At 38.0% G+C, this 25,385-nt stretch overlaps 1 protein-coding gene and 1 long non-coding RNA gene across 4 annotated transcripts; both read right to left on the bottom strand.

Annotated features, from left to right (window-relative positions):
• Positions 1-475: 475 nt before the first annotated feature.
• Positions 476-11,195, bottom strand: LOC103144054 (uncharacterized). 2 transcript variants are annotated; one of them, XR_001663235.1, is made up of 6 exons: positions 10,971-11,195; positions 6,646-6,819; positions 6,301-6,349; positions 2,690-2,781; positions 2,257-2,544; positions 476-2,170 (listed from the first exon to the last, which is right to left on the bottom strand). It is a non-coding gene; the product is annotated as an uncharacterized LOC103144054 (long non-coding RNA). The 2 variants fall into 2 exon arrangements; XR_476870.2 differs by lacking the exon at positions 10,971-11,195 and having other exon boundaries at positions 6,646-6,895.
• Positions 11,196-13,057: 1,862 nt separating this feature from the next.
• Positions 13,058-23,868, bottom strand: narf (nuclear prelamin A recognition factor). Of its 2 annotated transcripts, none has more exons than XM_016675966.1 (12): positions 23,574-23,868; positions 23,000-23,099; positions 22,849-22,914; positions 21,965-22,093; positions 21,755-21,887; positions 20,784-20,918; positions 19,410-19,528; positions 17,078-17,207; positions 15,649-15,721; positions 15,394-15,531; positions 15,002-15,159; positions 13,058-13,976 (listed from the first exon to the last, which is right to left on the bottom strand). In XM_016675966.1, the coding sequence occupies exons 2-12, from the start codon at positions 23,054-23,056 to the stop codon at positions 13,729-13,731; spliced, it is 1,386 nt and encodes a 461-aa protein (XP_016531452.1). In that variant the 5' UTR covers positions 23,057-23,099; positions 23,574-23,868; the 3' UTR covers positions 13,058-13,728. The 2 variants fall into 2 exon arrangements, with proteins under 2 accessions (XP_016531452.1, XP_007560882.1); XM_007560820.2 differs by having other exon boundaries at positions 23,000-23,081; positions 23,576-23,868.
• Between the last annotated feature and the right edge of the window lie 1,517 nt (positions 23,869-25,385).

The raw sequence follows: 25,385 nt of genomic DNA, 5'->3' as shown, positions 1-25,385 counted from the left end.
AAGAGAGTACTTGAATTTCAAAACCACTTGAGTACAATTTAGCTTAGCACATTTCTGTTGCCTTAGCAACCAAATCAAAAGAGATGCACTACTTTTATGAGGGAGGTATTTGTATCAGCTGATGTGGTTTTGTTTTAAAGTTAATCAATGAATATATAAACCTCAAAATATAAACCTCTGAGATAAAAATGAAACAAAATGAAGTTGGGAGTAGTGAGATGATCAGATTAGCTCTCTGTTGTTGTTATCTTAAGTTCCTCTCAGCTCATCAGTCTGACACAGATTGGAGGGAATCAAGCTCTTTCTGGGAATCACTTCAAACTTTTCTTGTTAAAAACTGGAAAACGAGTGAAAATCGATTAAGGAGAATTCATAGGGGGATTTCTATGGCACTTGTAAAAATATGTCAACCAAGTTCGATTTCTTACTTTGGAAACTGCTCAAATAAAAAAAAAAAAAAACAATATGGCTGCTGGATAGCAAAAGTTATCAAAACTGTTTATTTACATTTCAATTTTTTTTTTACAAATTCATCATAGACACAATAACTTTAGTGATGTTTACACAAAGTAACAACACTAGTGTTTCATTTAATAAAAAAAAAACAGAAATACATTGATATTGGTGTGTATTGCATATTAGTAAGCAATACACAATCCCAATGCTAACTGTTAGCAAATCCCAATGCTTCCTTGACTTAGACGTGGAATGATGTCATACTCAGACCGCTGAAATAAATGGTATTTGTGTCATTGTTGTGCTGAGTTTATTCCCAGTTCATCCTTCTAAAGGTCTGGTTCTGAATGAAGTTCCCTCAGGTTAAAATGAACTGATTCATGTTCACAGTTCACCAATTTTCAACATTTTGATCTAAGTTCACAGCTCCAACACAAATTAGCTCTTGTTCTTTTATCAGACCTCGTCATGATGTCATGCACAAAAACACTATGGAAGCAGAATTGATTGAATACAGTTTTACATTGAATAGATGTGTTGTAAAAAAGAAAGTCTAATGATTTGCATCCTCCCAGCCATCATTAATGTGAGTTATCCCAAACTGGCTTCTTCAAGATAAATAAGTCTTTTCAAGACGTGTGAATGTCTCGTTGATAAAAATACATCCTGAAGTTTTTAGTCTAATCGAAGCTCCCATCTCTACATATCATTGCAGAACTGTAGAAGTTACTGTAGAAGTGCCCCCCTCGCCTATAACAGACCCCAAAAATAAACAAATGTAATTAATTAAATGTCTCCACTGATATACTTGAATTTTGGTCATTTCTTCTGGGAACCAGTTAATTATTTAATCTAACCTACCCAACACTGGTTACCATAGAAACTGGATGCAAACTGATGTTTGGTCATTATTGCAAACTTCATATTTCTTTGGTATCAAGGAAAGTGCCAGGTGGTACTCCCCTCCCAACTGATCTCTACATCCTCCAGAAAAGGTTAATGTAATGGGATTTCAATGTACACCATAAATTGATATAAGTCAACTATGCCATGTGAAAGTAGCTATCAAACGTGAATAGATTTAGATTTTAATGTGGGTCATTAGTGTGAATCACCTTAAGAAAACTGAATAAATGAATGTGTGTCTCAAGACGGTAAATGGCCCTTGTTGAAAGGAAGTAGTAGATTAATTCATAATAAAAACAGTATAATGAGGAATATCTTTCATTTACAACAAATGCAGTATGCATATACAAAACATTAACACTTAACCGTGTTAAATTTGGTCATAGCAGCAAGGCAGCACTCAATCACTCTATGGATAAAGAGCCTGTACACACAGATATGTACACAATACATGTACACAAAGCTGCCACCAGCAGCAGCTTTATTAATTGACTCACAAAGAGTTAATAGTCCCGGTTTCAGATCAGTGAACGTGCCACCATCTGACCAATGTCCGTCCAAAAGAGTTCTGTAAGAATGAAAGGACGAAAACTCTCTTTCATTTCTTATGGAGATTTCAAAAGGATTTCTGAGCATCCTTGTGTTGTGTCATTCTGCTGTGATTTCCTTGTACAATATTTAATAATAAACACAATGGTCACAACAACAATGATTGCAAAAACACCCAGTATGCTGGGAATCAGATAGGGCTGGGCCTCTTTTTCTTGGTTGATCTCAAGTGGTGACTTTGGTGTTGTGAGTAGAATATCTGAAAAGAAAAGTGAATACATATTTTAATACAATTTGCTCTCATGTCTGAACAGAAAACACTTTTAGATGCCGAAAGTAACTCACCGTCGACATGCACCTGGATAAGATCAGAAGCCAAACCACAGTTAGAGTGAATCTCAACTGTGATATTGTCCTCTTTTACTTCAACGATCGTCAGGTTCACATTGGAGTTATCCCAGGCACAACTGTACATTCCTGAGGTAATTCCACATGTAGTGATGGTGCCATTTGTGTGAATAAAGGAATTTGTAACGTTACAGCTCTGGTTAGTTTTCCATTTTATTGAACAGTTTACTGTAACTGTTGCACCGGTTTGGACTGGTTTTGTCTCTGGGCAAGTCAGCGACACCACTAAACAAAGACAAATAGCAAAATGAGAGAATGCATTAATTCTATTATTATTATTATTATTATTATCATTATTATTATTATTACATTTTGATTAGCTATTCTTGTTAAACTCTTCAAGTATCAGAAATAAAATAAAGCATATTACCTGCATCTGATGAAACGCTGTCTTGTAGGAGATACAACAGACTCAAACTTATCCAAAGGGAGGACATCTTTGAATGCCTTTGCCTTGAACGACTGGAGAAAACAGGACATATTGGCATAAAAATGTTGAAAAAACACAAGTTCACAATTGTGGTGTTTCCATTAAACAAGAAATGTAGTTAAAATCACACATAAATAAGATTGCTTATGTAATAAATAATAATAAAAAAACATTTTGATGCAGCCAAAAGACCACTTCATCCTAGTGCAAAAATGTGAGTTCTTTATTTTTTCAGAATTTGCCCTGTTTCCATTAAGCAGATTTATTTTTGTATTTCCAATTTGTTGGAAATACTCTCCAGGTCTTACTGTTGCTTGATAGGCTAATGCCAAGGAGAAATCTGTTGTGTTTTCCAGTTTAATTTTAATAATTTTACAGTGTGATAAAGACCAATTTAGTCTTATACTCTGACTTTTAGAACTCTTAATATTGAAAGACGATGAACGTTCTTCATAATGACTCTTTTTAATGTGAGCTTAAAAACAGTTGATTGGAAGCTAAGCTAACTAGCTAAAATTTATATTTTTTCAAAAGTTTAAAAGTTTTTCATTTGACTAGCAGAAACCACAGATCATCTTGTTAATACTGCTTGGTTTGTTGGTTTAAAGTGCAAAATTTAAGGTAGTAGAAGGCAAATGTAATATTTTAACCAGTCAAATAAGAGTAGCTAAAAGCTACATCATTTAGCTAGTGCTTCAAAAAAGACAGACTGTACCGAATGCCAACAAGTGATCTAAGGAAGTAGATCTTTTAGGGATCTGTAAAGTTTTCTCTGTGCTCATCTTTCCACACAATTGTAACACATTGATCAAGGGATGGGACAACATTATGTCCAAATTCGAAAGACATGTTAGCAAGGAACAACTTTTACCAATTTGGCCCCTCTGAACACTTTTAATTTCCTTCAGTTGGATTTTCCGAAGAAGAAGAAATTTAATATGAACCATGAAACAGATATGAAAATCAAACGATGCATTTTCTTTCACTTGCGTTTCCTCTTGCTATGTTTCCGGCAACTGTTTGATAATTACTTATTAGGGCAAAAATACAAAGATTTATCCCAGGGAAAACATCAGTATTAAAAAGAAATAGAATGTTTAACTTAATAGTAAGTATCACAGTGTTTTAAATACTGAGTTTTTTCTGCTTTCTTTATTTTATTCAAGGGTATTATTGCTTAAGTTTTAATATGGTCTGCAAAACCACAAAATCTTACTGGGTATTTTTTGTCTAGCTTCTTGTGCAAATAATTTAGCACACTTAAAATAAGACAAAACTAACTTAAAAGTAACCTTTTTAAGTCAATAATTCCTTAATAATGATGAAAAAGTACTAGTTCCACTGGCAGATTTTTTTCTCTTATAAGACTTTTTTTCCTGTTATAAGTGAAATGATCTGCCAGTGGAACTAGTACTTCTTAAATCAATATTACAGAATTATTAACTTAAAACAAGCTCAAATGTTAGTTAGAAGTTAGTTTTGTCTTATTTTAAGTGTAAAAAGATATTTGCACTAGAAACTAGACAAAAATACTTGGTTAGATTTTGTGTACTTAAATGTTACCGTAAGTTTCAGCCACTCAAAAGGTGTTTGCAACAAATCTATACATGCAGCACATCTAAAGACAAACTTATCAACTATTTCAGAAATCACTCTCTCTGAACCTTAGCCTTCATTACATCAAGTTTTAATCTGCTGGCATATCATTATTTCGGGGGTAAAAATTAAACTAAAAGTTCGAAGTCCTGTCGTGGTGCAGAGGTCGCAGAGGAGCCGTCAGAAAGACAGACAAGTCCTGGCCGCTGGTTGGCATCTGACCAAACATTTAAAAAATGTTCCCTCTCAAAGCCTGATTCAGAGTTTGGCAAAGATTTACAGCAGCAACAAAAGAAAACAGAATAATGACTCTTAGTTTTTGTATCCTCTTAACTTCCTCTTGGAGTCATTCTTCCAGTTTTCGAAGTGGCTCGCTTTTTCAAGGAAATGAAAGTCGATCTTCATCACAACTTGATTTGAATACTTTGGATATTTTTTACACTCTGGACCTTTTGTACATTGTGTCATGTCCTGAACACAGACCACAACATATTTTAGTGTCATTTTTTTTTTCTTTTTCTAATAGAAAATCACAAAGGAGTGCGTTATTGTTGAATAAACTAGATTGAAAAAAAAGAAAACTTTTTCAAAGTATTGCCATTTATTACACAGTTAACTTTTGGTTCGGTTACAGCTGCAAGTCTGAAGTGATCAGTTCTAGAGTCTGAAATGTCTCCTCTCTCCTTTCAGTGAAATACTTCAATCTAAGACTGGCTGGAGAATATCTATAAACAACAATATTTATGCTTTCCAATGATTTTTAACTGGATTTTGATCTGGACTTTGACTGGACCATTTTAACCCAAGTCATTTGCAGTCTCTGGGAGGTTTTCATCCAGCTTTGCCCTGGATCGAACCCAAAAATCTTCCAATCAACTCCACCCCTCCCAGCGGAAGAAACAAATTCCCACAGCATGATGCAGCCACCACCTCGTTTCATCCCAATATTGCATGAAACGATATGGTTTCTTTCCTCTACATCAGTGGTGTTCAAACTTTTTGCCCAAACTGGCAAATTCAAGCTACCGATGTGACACAAAAGTCATTAAATTAAAACTGCTAAATTATATATATTTGACTTTACTTGCTCAACAGTAAACAATTTTTTTTATCTGTATGTCATTAAAGATCCAAAACAGAAAAAGGGCTTCAGACTGCTACCTTACACACACATGTTGGTTACATTTTCACACACGGCACTGCTTTGTGTTAAGTTCATCTTTGATTTTTATCAGCTGCTGTGACCTCCATACGTCACACATAATCCCTTTGCTCTTAAAAGTTTTCCTTTTATGATGGTTGCTAAGATATTGTTGCAGGAGTGATGTTTATGTGACTTAGCTAAACATTTCACTTAGATTTATCGCTCAGAAAAGCACATAAACTCCCCAAAGACACTCATAACAAATACCTCCAGCTATCATTAACACCAATTAGGTTTATGGCAGGGGTTTATGGTTTATGTGGGAATTTCCACTCTTCCATCATAAAAATCCAACTTTGTTGCATCTATCCTTACATAAAAGACAGTTGTCATAACAGATCAATGCATGGAGATGCTTTCTCTTAAAACATACACTAAGTAAACAGAGAGGTCTAAATAGGAAGAATGCAATTACTGCACTTTTGGCTAAAACTGTGGGTGTTTGAGGAGAAGTTAAAAACAGCTGACGCCAATAATAAGATAAAAAGAAAACGCTGACAAACTTAAACTGCATAATTAATATGATGTCAGCTCTTAAACCTGCTGGAATGGATCATTTGTGGAGCATTAAAACACCAGATCACACCTACTGGATTCTTGTTGTGCAATAAATGACAGCTAGTGAATACACAAGTTATTAAAATGGAGCGTGTGTATAAACTGTACAAATTAGCGACAGCAACACCGAAAATGAATAAGAGCAGAAGCAAATAAAAGCAAATAAAACAGAGAAAGTATTAAGCGTACTCACCGCACTGGAATGAGTGAATGACTCCGACATGTAATTCCAGTGAGTGGAACTAAACGGCGCCGCTTCCACAAAGATAAACGGACGGGGAGGGAGAGAGAGAGATATAGATAGTGAGAGATAAGAGAGTGAGAGAGAAAGAGAAGGTTGGGATGTGGAGAATGCTGCTTATTATTCAGGTCAAAGGTCAAACCCGACCGTATATAAAGGAGCACCCTAAGCCACTTTCAGGAGAAAGAATGTGAGACCCTCTGCCATGCTGGTGGGATCAAAGAGTAGTTATGTATTTTATTTTATTTTATTTTTCAGTTATGCGTTTTAATTAGAAGAGCGGCAGCAGAAACTCACCCAACCTGATGAGGGAGATGTTTCAGTTGAGGGCAGAGCCAACAAAAACAGCCTTTAAAGAGAGCAGCAGGAGGAGGATGTTGTTCTGGAGAATGAATGATTTACCTCGTTTTTATTTTTCTGGGAGCCGGGGGGAGTTAAGAGTTTCACTCCTGTGGATTTTTGCATCCACAGCTGCTAAAAGAAGAGGATGATGTTTAAAGTGTGTACATTCTAGAGAAAAAAATGACGAGATGCTTACCAATTACCATATTGTCACCTTCCCAAAATAATAGCCTAAGTCATTTTTTGCCCCCTCAAAAATAAATATTTCTTGCCTAAAGCATATCTTGGAAAGAAAGAGATGGTGATTTTTTTCTTTTCTTTTTTTTTTTTTTTGTCAAAATCACTTTTGGAAGAAAATAATTTAGGCCACATATTTTTAAAGAAGGTGACAATATCGATTATAGGTATGTATATTATAACGTGTTAATATATTTGTCATCAAACGGTACAATGACTGACATATTCCTTCATGGACTGGTGTATCTAATTAGCATCATCCCTAAATTTACCCTTTACCCTGTTTGCAATATTAAAATTTGTCATTTTAAATGAATCAATTAAAATTACCATCTGATTGGCAGCAGAAACACAAGTACTATGGCTTTTTTGTTTTTTGCACAGTTGGATCTAAATTCAGGGATTTGGGGGGATGAAAAGTTAAAAGCAGATCATTTAGACTGCGTTGGAAAATGAAGTCACTTCTAACCCTCTTGTTAGTGTTGCACCACCACAGATGAGAATTGGCATGAGTTTTTATTGTGTCACTGAGACGTTTGTGCTACAGTCCAAAAAACACAATGATACTGAACACCTGGCAGACACTGAAAGATGAAGTTGAAAATGCCTTTTTTTTTTCTTAAATCGATACCTTCACACACACAAACAAAGAGACACAGATGAGCTAAACAAGCTAGCGTTGAGCGAAAATGTTTGACTCATTTGTTTATTAAATATCCGTTCCTGAAAAACTGTAACTCTCCCATTTACTCCTGATTCAATTTGGCCTGGACAACCTGAGAATGAACACATTCATGCACAGCGATGCTAATAAATCACCTGTAGGATGAATAAAAGAGGAAACTGGGATTAGGATCACCTGGTCCTACAACAGTGTCTGACCTCAGCGATGCACATATGGAAGAATCAAAGTTGATTTGCACTTCCTGGTTATACAGACCCAGTCCATAAGTAGAATATTATTGAAATGCCTAATTAATTCAGAAACTTTATTGCTGAGTGAAATAAATTACATAGATAAATGATACTCAAATGGATGTTTGAAAGCCTTTATTTCTGTTAATTAAGGTGAATTTTTGCTTACATTTCATGACAACATGACATTTAAAATTAACATATTACATCAGACCAATAAAAAACTCTTTTAAAAACAGAAATTTTAAAGAAAAGCATTTTTAATTCCTGCTTAAAGATACATATATTTCTAGGAGGTATATTTTAATTTATGAAATATAACTGTAAGTACCAACCTGCAACTGCAAAAAAAAAAAATCATAACTTAGATTAGAGTGTGTGATAGACACCTTTTTAAAAGTTGTTTGGAAATACCATATGAAGGAATTCAAACAGGCAAAAAAACCCAACATTCTTAATAATTTATCCTGACAGTGTCATACATCAGTACTCTTTCATGGGAAATTACATCAGCTGCAGTACAACTGAGCAACTCTCAGGTAGACCTGCATTTATCTGTTGTAACTGCCACAAAGTGGAGTTAACAAGCAGGTATCATGCTCTGTAATTTAACGTTTTGTCTACGACTGCAACAGAAACCCCGGATGGAAAAGAAAATTCCCTTGTTTATTTACAGATGGTTCAAAATGATATCCGTTGATAGATAGATGTCTGTCTCATAATCCCTCCTCCTGCCTTTGGGAAATGCAATGCTGAGGTGAAGTCGGGCGCAGCTTAAAGATTAAATGCTTTATCTTCTGTTTAATAGAAACATAAGGCACAACCAAGAAAACTGTCTGACAAGAAAACAGCTTCAGAGGAATTTCAAGAGACTGAACAATACAGACATCTTTGCCAAAATTCCTGACTTGCACAATGCCAGCCGGTTTCACTCACTGATTCGCAGGAGCTTCTGACTTGCCACTTCAGAAGTCAAATCCAACTTTCTGTTGAGGCCTGAAGGCAAAGGCATAACTGAAAGTCTTCTTAGAACTCACTGACTCAGAGGAGCCTGATTTTGTGTGAATCAGGCTGTGAATTCACACCAGGCTCCGGGTCAAGCTAAATGCAGAGATCTACGTGCGGTGCACAGAGGTGCGACAGGGGTGAGATGGGTGCGAAGTTGGTGCAGCAGCTGAAGGTAACACATTACACAGTGAACAGTTGCAAATGTACCAAAATCACTGCCTGACAAGATAACGAGTTCTCTAGAGATTGACAGGCTGAGTATTTAGGTTTGGTCGCAATCCAACAAACAAACGTTGAGCAACGGAGCGCGGATAGCTGTTTGATTCTGTATCCAGAAATACGAGAACTGTTGGAAGATGAACTTTGATTTCATTCTTGTGAAGTAGAAGTTCATTAACCTCTTTAGAATCCTCGACTTTTCCTCCTCAGTATTGCTTTTAACTCCATCCATCGTCCCATCAACTCTGACCAATTTATTACATAACTCACCACCAGCACCGCTCATTTAAATACACCAGTAGCTTCACAAGCTTGGTCAAACATGTTAAAACTTTGATTTGTTCAGTCAGCACAAATAGAAGCAAAACAGCCAATGTAAAGTAAATTAATAAACTAAAACTGACAGATAAACTGCAACAAACCTACTTTTAAGTGGTTCAGAAAGTGCCACTTGGAATTTTAAATACAATGTAAAATAAATAATAAAGAATGACGTCGCTCAGAGCACAAAGCGTAGAATTAGACTGAATAGATCTGCCCATATGGATCGGGAACATTGTCACCGATACTAATCTAGATTTTTTTTCATCTGTATCAGGTGGCCGATACCGATGTTTATATCGGATCTGTGCATCTGTGGTTAGATGGACACATGGAACAAAAATGGCAAAAAGCATCGATCCGATACCAATACTCACTTTAGTGTCGATAGTATCAATATTTAGATTGATACGCCCAAGCCTAGAGTATAGAAAGCATTACCCTCCTAAATTAACATGTATTGTGAACAATGGGATCATTATTATCCATGTTGCATATGTCTTCACAGTAAGACGGTTGCTTCAAATTTAATCAGCTGATTGCATAACGCAGGAAATGACAGAGAAAAAAAAAACAGCCGTGGGTGATGTGTTCAGATAGCTTTCTGTCTTTTATCACCACCCACACACAACCTCAGGGCTTCTGCCTTTGGACACATTCCCAAATGCTGAAGAAAACTCACACAGTTAGAACTGTCTTCTGCTTTTCCAGGTACTAATCTGAAAGTATTTCTCGTGATCAACAGGTCAGGGCAAGCACAATACTGGTTTAAATCAACATGCATAACTCTGATGTCTGTCTGCTCGCTTCACAAATCTTCTCTAAGTTTATTTACAGCTTGTTGAGTGAGACAGACTTTATATTAGCTTCAAAAGCACGAATGACATCGTTGTAATTACTCCTAACGCTGCCTTAGCGTCAACATTAATACATTTTATTCACACTTATTTGCAAGCTGTGTGTCATCATTAACGAGTCGCCAGCCTCGTATTTGCTTCGTCTCATTAAAAATATCAAATTCAAATTCTGCTGCCTCTTTAAAGGGTTATTAGAGGAGCCATGTTGTGATGACTTCCTGAAGGCAGAGCTTCAGAAACAGGGGCGTTGCCACAAATCTTGGGCCCCCTGACAAAATATGTGTTTTGGCCTCTCATCCCCCCCCCTCGCAGCTACTTTTATAATTTTTTGAGTCTATTTGACCCATAAAAAGCACCACAAGTTTAAAGGCTTGCATCTCCCTTGCTTTCTTTGGTTCAATATTGATAATTAGCACAATATTTGTAATATTTGTAATTGATAGGGCCCCAATTTTTTATTTTATTTCTATGAACAAAAAATAAATAATTAAATTGTGGAGGGTCCCCTGTTGGTCAGAGCTCCTAGAATTGTCATCATTTCCCCCCCTTTACCGCACCCCTGTTCAGAAAGAGTAGCAGTGTTGTGATCCGTGTTTTTCTGTGTAGTTATTTTGAGATTTTCTGTTTAGTCCTGTTTCCCAGTGAGTCTCTGTCCTGTCCTCCCTGTTGATTGTTCCCAGCTGTGTCTGGTTCCCTGATTACCTTCTGTGTATTTAAGCCCACCTGTTGTCTTTGTCCTTGTCGTTTGCCAGTAGTTGCACACAGTCGCACTGTGAAGTCCTGTGTCTACTCAGCTCTCATCGTCAGTCTTGTATTTGCAGTTGCTACCGGTATTTACCTGTTGCTAGTTTTCTGCTATGCTGCCTGAACTGGACTGTTCTGGGCTACTACTCATTAAACTCATCTTCATCACCTCTCATCTGGGTATCTGCATCCTCCCTCACTACCACAACCTCACCACATCATGACAAGCAGCTTCTTAAAGAGACAGAGGCCCAATTTCAAGACACTAAAGTACGAAGTCAAATTTCTGTCATATTTGATATGCAGCATTTTTATAACAACTGGAGATAACATAGTTAATTGGTTATGCTATAAAATGTCACTGTGTACCTGGAAAATACATAATACTGCCCCTTTTAAATGTTCGGTAGCTTGGTTGTATTCAGAACGGCGAGTTGTGCAAAAGTATTGTTAATTTGTGAGTGCATTCAAAAAATAGGTCACATCAGGTTTACCTGTAAAGCAGGGGTGCCCAAAGTTTGTCCTCGAGGGCCGGCATCCTGCATGTTTTAGTTCCCTCCCTGGTGGTAGTAGTAACCTTTTCAGCATGTCAGTGTTCCTCTTAGGCCTCTAATGAGCCATCGTTGGATCCAGGTGAGGTAAACCAGGGAGAGAATAAAACATGCAGGATGCCGGCCGTCCAGGACCGACTTTGGGCAACCCTGCTGTAAAGTCTTCATCCTGAAATTTCACCTGAAAGCTGAATAACCCTTAACTTTTCCTGAGCACTGTATGAATACTCTCTACTGAAAAGTGTGTTATTTATGGAGCTGATGAATAGGATTCTGTATGGAACAAAAATGATATGGTTTCGATCTCTGATCTGGTTTTATTAGTCCACATTCCATTTGTTGCTCATTAACTTCAATCATACGTTGTTTATAACAAACCTCTGAATACTCAGGTTTCCTCTGACCACCTTCTGCAAGCCCAAATGCTTTCCCCTTTAATATGTAAACCAGTCTGCTACATCATCACTTCTCTCCAGGTCATCTCCCAGCTGACAGTAATGCACCCAGTGTTTTTGTGGAGACACTAACTTTTTTTGTTTTCAGGCAAAAAGTGCCCAAACATTGGTAATAATTGCCTCACTTGCTGTTTAAAGCAGATGTTTATCTGTGAGTCATATACTTATTTCAGTTATAAAAGTACATCCAAGCTGAGCCATTTCAACTTTCAAAAGCTGCTTTAGACCACATAAAGCACATTTATCCAAAAGATTAGGGGAAGAAATGAGAACTGTGGAGCCTGGTTATGCCCTTATTTATACAGCGATTTACTTGGAGATCTGCCCTTTTGAACTTGCTGTACACTTTCATACCAGTAAAACCCCCCCCCAAAAAAATCATTATGTACTGGACTGCATGGACTTAGTTCAGACGGTATTTTTTTTTCCACTCCTTTGCTATGTCATCTTTATTATGGTATTAATTGTTCTATCACAACTTTTCACAATGTTATTGCCGTCTTGTCTTTTGTCAATGAATTATATGGAATATATATACGAGTAGCTGTTAGAGACAGAGTGAAAAAGTGTCGCCATTTGTTGCAGGGTTCCACAAACTTAACTTTTTAAAGACAATTGTGATTGAAATTAAAGACGTGTATCTTTATGCAAACGTACGAACGCCGCTCAGCCAACTGGCAATAAATTTGTACTTCAGCTAATGGCGCAACAAAAGCTAGCTAGCCATCAAGGGTATGTTAGCAGATGGCAGAAGCCTCACTTGTTGAGTTACAGAACACAATATCTTAGTGCGACTTATACGCTTGCCTGACAGAAAAGTCCAAAAAGAATAAAAAAAAAAACATAGGATACGAGATCAAATAGTGCTGTCAGTCAAATTTAAGACCTGCGATTAACATATTTCAGGCCAACTTACTTCCAGAAAAAAAAATGATTTAATGCCTTAATTTGATACATAATTTGACTTTTTACAGCTGTGTGGGCAACCTGTTAAAAAAAACAACAAACTACAATGTTTAAATGTTCTTTATGATCAGAACAGCAACAGAAATAAATCACGTTGGTTTGGAGAATATTTTAGTTTTTTACATGTCACAGGTATGCTTGGTCGCTTAATATGAACAGATATAACTTAATAAAAAAAATGCGTATGGAATTGGAAGAAAACATAATAAAAACATGAGTACCACTTAAAATAACTATTTTTCATACCCTGACCCCCCCACTTCCCTCCTCTATGTAGAGATAAGATGCTGTTGCATAGTTAGCTTTATGTTGCACACATTTTGTGTCATGACAGCGACAAAGCAAACAGCTTTAAAACTAAATAAAAATAAAAAAAAAACAGCAGCTTCCATACTGGAAAGACAGATTTGGAATATATTAAAACTCATAGCATTCCCATAGGTTTGGGAGTTCCACATGTGGCCTTATTGCTCTGCATGCTGATAAAACTCTCAACTTCTTCCAGCTGTTCCCGTTTTCCCAGGACAGCTGCAGCACCACAGATTCCTCTGGTAGCTCAGATTCCAACATGCTGACGGCGCTGCTGCAGTGAGTGGGAATGGAAAGCACGAGTGGTTGTGGACGGTTTCTGTTTATTAAAGCCGACAGCGCCCCCCTGTGGTTAAAAGAATGAAAGACTTTTTTTTTTCCTTCTGCTGCATGGTCCACTTCCTGCTCTTCTTCATTGGTTCAGAATTGGAAAACGAGTTTTTCTGTGTTATTTTTTCACCACTCCATGTGTGGAGGCTGTGTGTTGCTCTGGCTTTGCCCTTTGAACTCTGTGTGCAGCAGCTTGCTGGCCTGATCCGAGTCGGGGCCGTGCAGCCAGTCTTGATACAGCTTGTTCAGGACGGGGTTAAGTTCTGGTAGGCGGACCGGCAGGCTAACGTAGACCTCCTCCATCTGCTGAACCAGGCCTTTATCGACCCGGCCGCCCGCCTCGCTCTCGGCCTGACCTCGGCCACTCAGGCACCCTGAAGCAGAGACGAGATGGGGGTTAAAAAACAAAACAAAACATTCTTTATTCATTTTTTTGTGTGGCCTTTCATTCACCTAAAAACTCAGTTTAGTATCATGAAAAACGATTATTTAAACAAACTTCATATACTTGAATTCTGTAAACACAAATAAGTACAAGTCCTTTTTAAAGAGTAGAATTAGGGGTATTTTTGTGCTTGTGAGTAAAAAAACTTAGCCAAACACAAAATAACATTTCTGTTTCTGTCATTTAATAATAAAATCTGTCATCTTTACAAAAGAAAACTGGTGATGATGGAAATTTACTGTTCAATCATTTTTCTGCAAATCTCTCAATAAGTTAATGGTTTGTTCAACCTAGATATCTGTTTGCACAAATGTACAAAAGCATATTGGAGTGATTGCAAGAAAAATAATGGTACGTTTCTGCAAAAAAAAACAAAAAAAAACATTGCGATTTTGAGATATCAGAAATGATTCTGATATCTCAAAAGATTAAAGATTAAACTAAATGTCTAATCTTGAAAAGTCAAAGATTTGCTACAAAAAAACTCAAATTTTCTAGAAAAAGAAATGTGAAATTTATAGGTTTCAAAGGTGGAACATTTTTAATTTCTAGAAATGTTCAGTTTCAAACGTGGAACATGGTTGACTTTTGAAACCCAGAAGTTTAAAAGATTTTTCTAGAAAACGTCTGAACTTCATTTCAAAACTTCTGAGTTTTCTGGTGGAAATCTATTTTTTCTCTCTCTCCATCTAAAAAATGGCCCAAACACACCAGTTTACAAATGAATCTGCTGGTGCCATGTCTTAATTCCTAACAGGAAGTCGTGGTTGTTTTGAAGCAATCTGATTGGCTGACATAGGTTTTAGCTTTGTGCTACACTTCCCCCTTTGGGTTTGGTATGTTTAACACAACATGCCAAACCCATGATCCTGTGTGTACAATATATTTTAGGATGTATTTATTAAGATCCAGCTGCGTGCGGACAAGGTCCAGAGCAGCAGCTCTGAGGTTTACCTCCAGGGCAGGACAGCACCTCCACCAGCTGGTACGGCAGGCGGCCCTTCTTCATCCGGTGCACCAACGTCTGGATGTTCCTGAAACCATAGATGGCAGCAAACTGCAGCAGTGTTTCCCCGTCCTTCTCCAGTGTCACTTCCTGGAAGTCACGATTCCTGTAAACATGATACAACAAGTAGATTAAGAACTTAAAGGCAATGAAGTTAACTGGCCTCTGTTACAAAGGCTGGGTAGAAATTGTAGTCGCCAAGTGTGGGAAGCTAGTAGAAAGAAAAAAAAAATCTACAAACTTGCAGCTGTAATTACAGGAAAATGATCAAATTTTATCAAGTAAAATTTGTTTTGACAGGCCGAGTCGTAATGTACCATTAATCTGTCATTACTCTGACCTGAGGGTTTTGTATGTGATTTCCTGCACGTCGACAGCGAACACCTCCTTCGCCATGTGTTTGAACACGTGCTCCAGGAATCCTTCGGAGCCTCTACCGTCATGCCTCATCAGTGCCACGCCCCCGCCTTCACCCTGCCTGCAAAACACACAAAACAGTTAAAGAAAACTCATTTTTAGCTGTTCATTTAGTCTACTTAATTTTAAAAATCTGATTGGTCAAACTGTATGATCTTTTGTCTGTTTATGAACTCACAGATGGTCCAGTGGGACTGAGCCCAGCTCCTCCACGGATATTTTCCTCTTCTGCATCAGGCGGTAGATCTCCTCTGAAAGATAAATCTTAGGTCATTCTTTAAAATGTATATATATCTTTATCAAATAAAACCACACACACACACACACACACACACGCACACACACGCAATCCCTAGTACGTGCTCGGGGTTTATGAGTCAGGCATTTCTTCAGGAGTCCTTGACTCACCTCAATGCACAAAAAGGTGCCGTTTTTGGTTTAAGCAGTAGGCGTGTTTTCAATGACGTCACCAATGGTCATGTGACCAGCTTTCAGTGTAGTTGGTGAAACAGAAGCCCTGGTCACACTTATGTATAAAGTATAAAGCAAAACTCTTACATTTATGCAGCCAAAAAATAACTTCTGTTAGTTCAGCCTCCGCATGATAAACTGAAACGCCACTGAATTAAGTTACGGGAGGAATTAACAAGTCATATCAAAACAGAGAGGACGTAAGCTAATGTTAGCCTAGCGCTGACATAATTTCCAGCAGTAGTAATGAGTTTATTGAAGAGTCCAGTGGGGTAACATTTCAATCAGAGCTGCTTCGGATTAGGACAAAAATTGTAACAATAATGCTGGATGCAATGTTGCAATAACGTTACGACTTGCAATATTTGAACCATAATTGTTCAAGTTTTAGCATCTTTCTGATTTGGGTTTCCAGCAAACAGAGATTCTAGATAGTAAGTTTTCCATCCAGTGTTTAGAAAAAATAACATTTATTATTTCCATCTGAACAACAAAGTTTTATCTGAATCAAGTTTTGGAAACTGCTGCAGCTTGTGTGACTGTAAAAGGCTGTTTTCTTCCAGCCTCTTATATTGCATTTATACTAATAATGCAAACTGTGTTCCATTTGTATTTTACATTGACACCCCATCATATCACCAGCTTGACTCGGCCCTGTGGGTTTTTGTACTAGTGACGGTTACATGGTACTAGCTGATGGCTTGCATTGCTCAGATGTTTTCTAGAGGAGCAGAATGCTCCTCCTGGTCGGAGTGGATGAATGTGTTGGCAGATTTGTTCAGCTGCAGCTGGAACTGCTCCAACAATCCAAATCAATCGACTGTGATGTCAGAAGGGCACTTTTAGTGCAAACAGATGTAGAAGCAGCAGGTCAAAAACAGAGATACATGCGTCTTGTGACCATAGGGTCTGTGGACATTTGCACTCAGCTATCTGAGTCTGTGTAAAGTTTGGGTTTCCGACGTGGCTTTGAAAGAGAAAGGCAGTAGAAAGGACATGAAACAAGTTATAAGAGGAAGTGGTTTGATTGAATTATTATCTACCCAGAATGGAGGCTTTCCCTTTTCAGAGTAAAAGTTTCAGCATGCAACAACCAGTCATAAACATCTTCCAGAGGCCATTTTAAAGACTCTTACTGGAGGTGAGGACACAGTCAACATCTCTGGTCTCCAGTAGACTGTTGTAAAACTCCTCTCTGACAGCCTCCAGCTTCTTATCAAAGCAGGGAGCCACCACGACGTGATAAATCCTCTCTGGACTCAGCTTCTATGGGAGAAGGGGAAAAAAAAGCATCAATGAGGAAAATATTTAAGAAGAGAACTGGAAGATATTTGCCCCAAAACAGATGTCTGGACAGTGCACACAGTTATTGCTTAGTACGAATGATGATGCTGTCAAAACCGCTTTATAACATATTTTTGCATCTTCATCAGATCTCTGTAGACTTTAAAACCCAATTACTGTATTGTTTAGTCAGAGTGTAGCCACATCTGACGTATTTGATCCACATTAATTCTGACCAGTCTTAGCGCGACGCTCAGGAAGAGCGAGATCGATGTCCAGGTCAGACATCGAGGAAGTAGGGGCTTGTTCCGTCAGACCATCAGTACCCGAAAACACACACACAAAAACTTGTAAAAGCGCATGTAGGGTTACTGTGACCACATTGGACCTTTGAGGATAAAAAAAAACAAAATAAAACAACAAAAAAAAACTTGTGGGGTCCAAATGACCCCGTCTCTTAAGACCGCAGGAAGTTAAACAAACCTAAGTTCCTCCGTTGGTCTGGACATTTAGTGTGAATAAGGTGCAAATTTTGAATATTCTGCAAGACATATTTTCTATTGCCATTGATCATAATAAATATTGTTATTGATTTATTGTACAGCCCTCCTGGAAATACAAATATTTCTCCCCATAACGTTTTAGTTACTGAAGAAACAGCTGGAAAATCTAAATCTAGCTACTTTGCAGCCAGATTCAGCACAACATAGACATACCCGGCCTGGTCTCCATCACTGTCTAAATCTGAAGTCTTAAAATTCTCTCACCTGTCTTGGTATTTTTAACATTAGGGTCATTTTTGCTGCATCTTTTCCCATTCTGTCAGACTTTCAGGACACCTTTCAGAGCTTGGTGAACATTCCCAACACTTGACGCAGCTCGTGGGTCAACATGAGGCCAGGAGGTCGTATCGTGTAACCAGATTACGTGGCAAGAATTTGAACCCAGTGACATCCACTAGATTGTTTACAATCGTTATACACCACGTCTCGCAGATCCCACGCTATCCGGATGTTACCAACCGATTTGTATCTCAGTTCTCCGTTGCCACAGGTGACGGCTGTGGGTGTGAATGTGTGGCGCAGCATAGAGAAACACACCAGTACTGAACGTGACATCACAGCGCAGGGAGAAGCATCAATATTTGTCTAAGCACTGCTTGTGTCACTTTGAGGTCTCGCTGTGGCTAACCGGCCTCCACTCAAACACGACCTCCGGGTTAGCGTCGGGCTAACAGGGCAAATTCCAGCAGCTTAAAACAGGCTGACAGCAGGAGGAGGAAGAAAAGCTGCAGGTCTGTTCTGCACCATGACTGATGTGAGGCGGTTCCACGCCCTGCAGACATCTGACCGTCAGAGTCCCTGGTCTGGTGACTGATCTGCTGCTGTAATCGTTACAACATGGTCACATGTCCTCTCCAACATTTTCTTCACTCTGCCTCGGTCCTTAACTTTCCAGAGTGTCTGGGCATGTTTGTTTTCTTCCAGCTTTTTACATTTGTGTCAATTCAAACACAAAATTGGTCTTACAAGTCATAACTGGTGGTAGTCAGAGTCTGCGTTTCCCTTCTTCAGCTAAAATCACAACTCCATCAACTTGTACATGGTTTAAAAGCAACATTTTGACATGATTTAGCGATACTAAAAAGAAAAAAGAAAGGCGTTTCCCTGACGTTCTATGAAACATGCATCCCATTTATAATGATCCTAAAGGGACAATCGATGGTGGTAGGATGTGTTGCCTGCTGCATTGCGTGGATGTTTTTATTGTTTTTGTTAAGCTGAAACAAAGAAGGTGACTCATCAGCAGCAGCTGTGCTCAGTCACGTTGGTTTACACCTCCGACCAGCTGGAAATAGTGCTCCAGTGTAGTTGTGGTTTATAACGCTGAAATCGAGAGTGAGCATGTGGAAGTGAAGATCTACGCTATTATTTCTAACGGTTTAGTTTTTGAAAAGATCAGACTTCCTCATCAAAAACTCAGACAGTTGAACCGTTCAGTTGAACCGTTCAGTTGAACCGTTCAGTTGATTTGTTAAATGTCACAGGAGGCGGAATTTGAAAACTTAAACCACAGACAATGATTTTCTTTTTTCGTCTAAGGATGACATGGCTTCTTTTAGTCAGATAATACATCAGATTAAAAGCACCATATTTGACAGGAACAGGTGATCTGCACTCTCACCTGTTGCTCAGAGAAGTAATCTTTCACCAGGCAGCCCATGATCTGCTGGGGAGACCGGGCTGTGCACAGGTGAGGGGTGACCACGCTGCCCAGAACCCGTTCTGCATAGCGGATCCAACCTGCACACACAAAAAAATGACTAAATACAAACAGTCGAAACAAAAAAAAAGAAAAACACAAAACAATAGTAGCATTTCTCAGCTCCAAAAACATGTTCTTTAAATCCCAAACTCGACTGGAAATCGCCAGCAGCTTTTAAGGAAGCAAAAACAGTCCCAACAGTGTCATCGCTACAAATAAATGTGAGTTTGTTGAAAAGTGGGGTTATTCTGAGCTAAATTTAATTCCATAAAGCTCCTTGGTGTTATCTCTGAGGGGAGTGGTGAGGAAAACGCTGCCTATCTTGCTCCACCAGCACTTGGTTGCCATCTGGACTTCTAAAACACAACCTGTCCCTTTTTTAAACACACAGCATCTGAAGGCTGGGACACTGCAGCAAGAAAGATTTCTGTTTCCATAGAAACATTAGCTACACATTTATGCCAGGAAAATGACAGGATGGCAGTTTTTTGACTCCTCTTGAGCTATGATGTGGAGTTTTCTGAAATGATGTTGCCAAGTGTTTCAGGGAATCTTCCGATCTTCCCAGTTTAAATTTGTCGACCTTTCAGATTTTCTTTAACGTCAGCAGATTTTAGAGTGCGGAGTGTTTGTTTCAGCCGTTATGTCAAAACAGACCGAGCAAATTCATCTTTTATAATGTTTTGAAGAATTTTTGTTTATAGAAAAAAAACAAACACAAAAACATAAAAAGACAAAAAAAAAAAAAACAGAGAGAAAATCTTGAAATAAAACTTAATTTGTCAAAAACTCAAGCGAAGCTCAAAGTCTGCCGTTTCTTATAGCTTTTATTGCAGGAAATTACATATTTTCTTTTTGATTTTAGGATAACTGCAGTTTATTTAAAAAGGTTTTATATTTCCAGAAGGCTTTGATGAATTTTACTTAAGTTTTAAAGCCGATTTAAAGCCAATAAAGAAAACATTTTTATCAACTTTTAACTGAAAGTAAAACAAGCTTTAGAAAATTTAACATGGTTGAGTTTTACTTTCTGTCTGAAGCAGCAACACTGACGCAGGCAGTATCTGTAGAAGAAGCGAGACTCTCCGAGTCAGCATCTGTAATTTATATTCTACGCAACAAACAGGAGCGATTCAAGGCTCCAGGGAGTAAAAGTTCACAGAAGCATAAAAACCCCTTTAACGTCGTAGTTAAAAATAAACCAAAATTAAAAAAAAAGATGACAAGGCCAATTTAGTTTGTGTTATGAAAAGAAACGCAGGGGAGAATCAGCAAGTCAGGCAGACAGCTCACCCGGGCAGGAGGAGGTGAACATGGGTAAGGCCTGAGAGTCATGGTGTCTCCTGCGGTAGCGCTGGATAAACTCCTTCTGGGTCTCCAAGATGCTGAATCCGGCTGCTACAGTGGTGTCAAACACAAACTTTACCCCTACAGAAAAAAAAAAAAAAAAATTAAGTGAAAAGTTGTGACAAGGAAATCAATCGTGTGATCAAATTTCTACTAAATTGATTTTAAAAAGCAAAGAAAAAAAAAAGTTTGACTTTTGTTCCTGGACGTATTTTGTATGGGACTTTTGTATGGGACGTATTTTTAGGTGCATTTTAGAAAAAAAAAACAAACAAACATGAGTGTTTTTGCCTAAAGATGCCGAATAAACAAGGTTTGTACACTTTGTCCCACAGTAAAATTCAAGCACTTTCAAGGTTAGTTTTCAAACTTTTCCAGCACCAGACGTCAGTGATAAAAGCTATCCAGCTTCAATTCACTACGAGAATCATTTATTACTGTTAATAATGCATTGTGACAGCATCCTACAGCAGGAACAATATGACAATTTAAAATTTTGAAAAGCTGTTCAATAATTTAACTCAAAATACCCCAATTTCAAAACCGAATAACGTATAAAATAGAAGCCAACCTTTATTTTAAATACACAGATCAATAAGTCATTGAGTCATTAGAAATAATAAACATGCTTTACAAGCTGTTAGCATTTAGCACATAAAAATTATTTTGGAAATTCTAATCGACTCAAAACAGGAAATTTAGTCAGATTTATCGTCAGACAGAGCCAAGAAAACGTCTCATTAGGTGTGTGAAAATAACTAGTTCCAACTGTAAATAACATTTTCCAAACGTAGGCTTTTAATCAAACATAAGCTTGCACTGCATAACAAAACTGTAGTTTGAATATCAAAGAAATCAAGCACTTAAAGAAAAAAAATCAAGAAGAAAACCCCACAGGACGTCTCGGATCAGCTCACCGATACTCTTGAGGAAACTGCAGAGCTTGTGGGCTGCTTCGTTAATGTCCAAGCCAAACTGGACGGCAAAGAAAGGCAGCGACTGCGGACACACCGACGCCACCACCACCTTGTGCTTCGATGCGTCACATTTCTGCCAAAAACACAACAAGCTGTCTCGGCTTTCTCGTTCCAGCTTTTGTGCGGCGCGCGCCTGTGTGTGTGACGCACCTTGTTGAGGGCCAGGACTCGCTCCACCTCCTCCAGATTCTGCTGGGAAATCTTCAGGGTCTCTTCGTCGGACAGGCAGCCATCACAGGAGAGACATGAACTCAGCAGCAACCGGGGGCCTTCGATTAACTAAAGGGACGGAAACGGCTCAAATTCATTTACTTCATTTCACATCTAAAGCTCCTGCAGTGCCTGGTAAAAATGTTCCCATGAAGTTACTTCTTGTCAAAACAACAAATATCAACATAGTTAAATAATTTATACAACAGAGCCACTCAAAGTTAGGCATAATCCTAAAGTTGTGTCGTTTTTAAAATCTTTCGCAAATGAAATTTTTTAAATGTGTTGAAGAACTAAAACTCCCCATCACTCTGAACCAGTAGGACTGTGACAATTACAAATTCTGCTGGACGCTAAATTATCCCAGAAGTTATCGCGATAAACGATAATACTGTCGCTTTGACACAATTTTAAACCGATATTACTGATAATAGCGTAATAATGTAAGTACACCCTCTAAAAAGCCAATAGACTTTAATTTTGCACAGAACACGTCACACTGGAACTGGAAGACATTTTACATGTCCAAAATAAAACAACCAAAAACATAAAAAGGAAATAGAAACCACACACAACTGAAAAACTGTAAAATGGATTATAATGTCGCTGTAAACAAAATTGCCTTTCAAAAAAAAAAAATAAAAAAAAAATCAATCACCACAATGGAAACTATGGAGCTCATTTTGATTTATCATGCAATTAACTGGTTGTGACAGGCTGACACACCATTCACACAATTTCCTTCCACTTCACTGTATAAAACTGAATAAGTATTTTATTGAAAACTTGAGGAACCAATGAAGAGTTAAATAAGCAGTCACTACCTGTCCATTGACTTCCTCACTCTCTGGGCCAGAGTTGGCCCCGTCTTCACCTTGTTTCTTGTTGCACTGCATTTGCAAAACAATTAAAATAAAATAAAAACGATGTCCAAAGCAATTACATGAAATAACTTCATTTTAGCCACAATCCTACCTGTTTGGTGCAGTTTTCACACTTCTCCTTGCGCTGTGCTATCTTGACTCCTGACATTTTCCCCGCGTCATTTATCTCTGAGCTGGGAGAGACCGACCAGAGGTGGAAGGAGAAGCATTAGCTCATTTCCTCGCGGGGTGCTGTGTGCTTTCTGTGGGAGCCCCACCCTCCCGTCAGCGTCTCCCTGCTGTCCTATCACGGACAGCCAGCTTATCAGAACCAGAACAGCCCCTCCAACGCTGGGAAAACTCACAATGAGCATTAATCATCATCACGTTTAAATGACTCGAGGTAATTGTATACACAACCACAACAGAGGCGTTACGTGACAGTGTTAATGACTTAAAGCGACATAAGCCTCCTGTGTGACCTGAAACAGTAGTACATATACTTTAGCTCAAGTAATGACGCTCTAAAGTAGCTTTAACAATAATGCGTCACGTTTATTGACTAAACGTCGTTTCTTGTGGGCTGGAGGGGTTTAAAACGATTTAGGCCGCACAGAAAAAGCTTTAAAGTGTTGAAACGTTTGTTAGTAATAACGTTGTAAGGCTGAATGTTGAGGTAACAACTCACCGGACGGCGCTGCTTCTTTGCGCTTCAGCACAAAGACGTGGAAACCCGCAGAGGACAAGCAGGGGGAAAGAAGAAGAAGAAGGACTGCAGCACCGACACTGTTTAGTTGTTAAACTCTGCCGGGACTCAGCGCTCTGTCTCCAAAAACCCCGTGTTGGGACGGTGTTACTGCCACTGCTAATCCGCACCTTCGTGGTTCTTATATATCATATTTACCCCGCCGTTCGTGCTTATGTACATCCACCTCCATTGTGACCCGGACCGTCCTTGGAGCATGCGCACGTCAACAGGCGTCACGCGCCGGAAGCTCTAACATGAGGATTTCAAAATAGTCGGTGGTTTCGCGAAGCAGAAAATTCAAAAATATATTGAGACTATTAAAAGAGAATTAGCAGTCGAATGTTATCTTAGTTTGTTGCTCAAAAACGTAATGGTACATGAGAAACATGAAGACAAATCTACCAACCTAATTTCTTTATTTTTAAACACGTTAATAAATAAAAAAAACTTGAAAAATATTTAATTAACAAATATAAAAACGTGATAAAAAGTTACATAAAAAGCCAAAACCATTTCTTGATCAGTTCTGCTTAGCAGTACTATTATTAATATTACAGTGATTCTTGAGAAGAAGGACAAAACATGTCTGCTGGATAAAGCACAGAGTTTGAATAAGATATACACAAAATATAAATATTTTTTCAAATAACTGACACAACTAGCCTCAGCAATTATTTTTGTGTTGACAAAATTCTGGGTCAGGTCCTTTAAAAATGTAATTAAAAAGAATGTTGCAACTGGCAGCGTGCATCCTTACATTTCCAAAACATTATTTATCATATTTGAATACATAAGCTTGAGGAATAATTACATTAATCTTTGAGAAAATTTGAACCCGTTTTGTCCCTTATTTCAAGAATCACTGATTTCATGTAGATCTTGTGGTTTGAAGTATTGTCTAAACTTAAAGTGCAGAATAAGACATATTGAAAAATAATCTAAAAACACTCTCCTAAGTCTGATTCTAAAAATACATAATCTGATTTACCTTATTTGGTTGTATGTAAAACAAGCTAGTTTAATCATATTTATCTATCAAAAAATATAAAAATAAACAAAAACTCCACTGAAAACCTCTTATATGTATCATTTGTTGTGATTTTTGAGTCAATGTTTGTGTAAAATGAAGAGTTTTTGTAGGCCCCAGAGGACCTATTCATATAGACAAGTGTCAGTGTATCTGACATTATTTCAGAACATTGCAATGTTACATGTTTTGTCATTATCTTTACCTGGCAGAATATAGATTTTATTGCGGACCAGTGTGTATGTGTGCACGTTTTTATAAAAGATAGTGACAAAACAGCACAATGTGTACTGTACTCCAGTTACACCACTGCTTTTCATGTTCTCAGTTTTTTTCCCCCAAAGCAAATCACAGACTGACTTGGAACTCTTATTATTACCAACCAACATATAAAAATACTACTGAAAAGCAATCCATCCAATCTGTTTATAGAGTCCAAATTCCCAAATTCAGAGCTGAGAAAATCACGCTCCTTGTCATCTTTGCCTCGTTTGAAGACCTGTAAGTTTGTTTTTGATTAACCCTTAACATGTCTTTTTCAAGTGGCTGCCTGCACTGAAAAATTGAGAATTGAGGGGTTTTTGAATTTGCACAAACAAACATCTCGGCTCTACTGTCATTTTATTCATTTTATGAATTCAAACACGATGGAACATTTTATAGAACTGGCATGCAGGCAGACTGAAATTTACACGTCTTTCACGTTGCTGCACTATTAAAATT

Source organism: Poecilia formosa, unplaced genomic scaffold (genome assembly GCF_000485575.1).
Source record: "Poecilia formosa unplaced genomic scaffold, Poecilia_formosa-5.1.2 Scaffold4, whole genome shotgun sequence".
Lineage (NCBI taxonomy): Eukaryota > Metazoa > Chordata > Actinopteri > Cyprinodontiformes > Poeciliidae > Poecilia > Poecilia formosa.
This window is presented reverse-complemented; position numbering and strand designations above follow the sequence as displayed.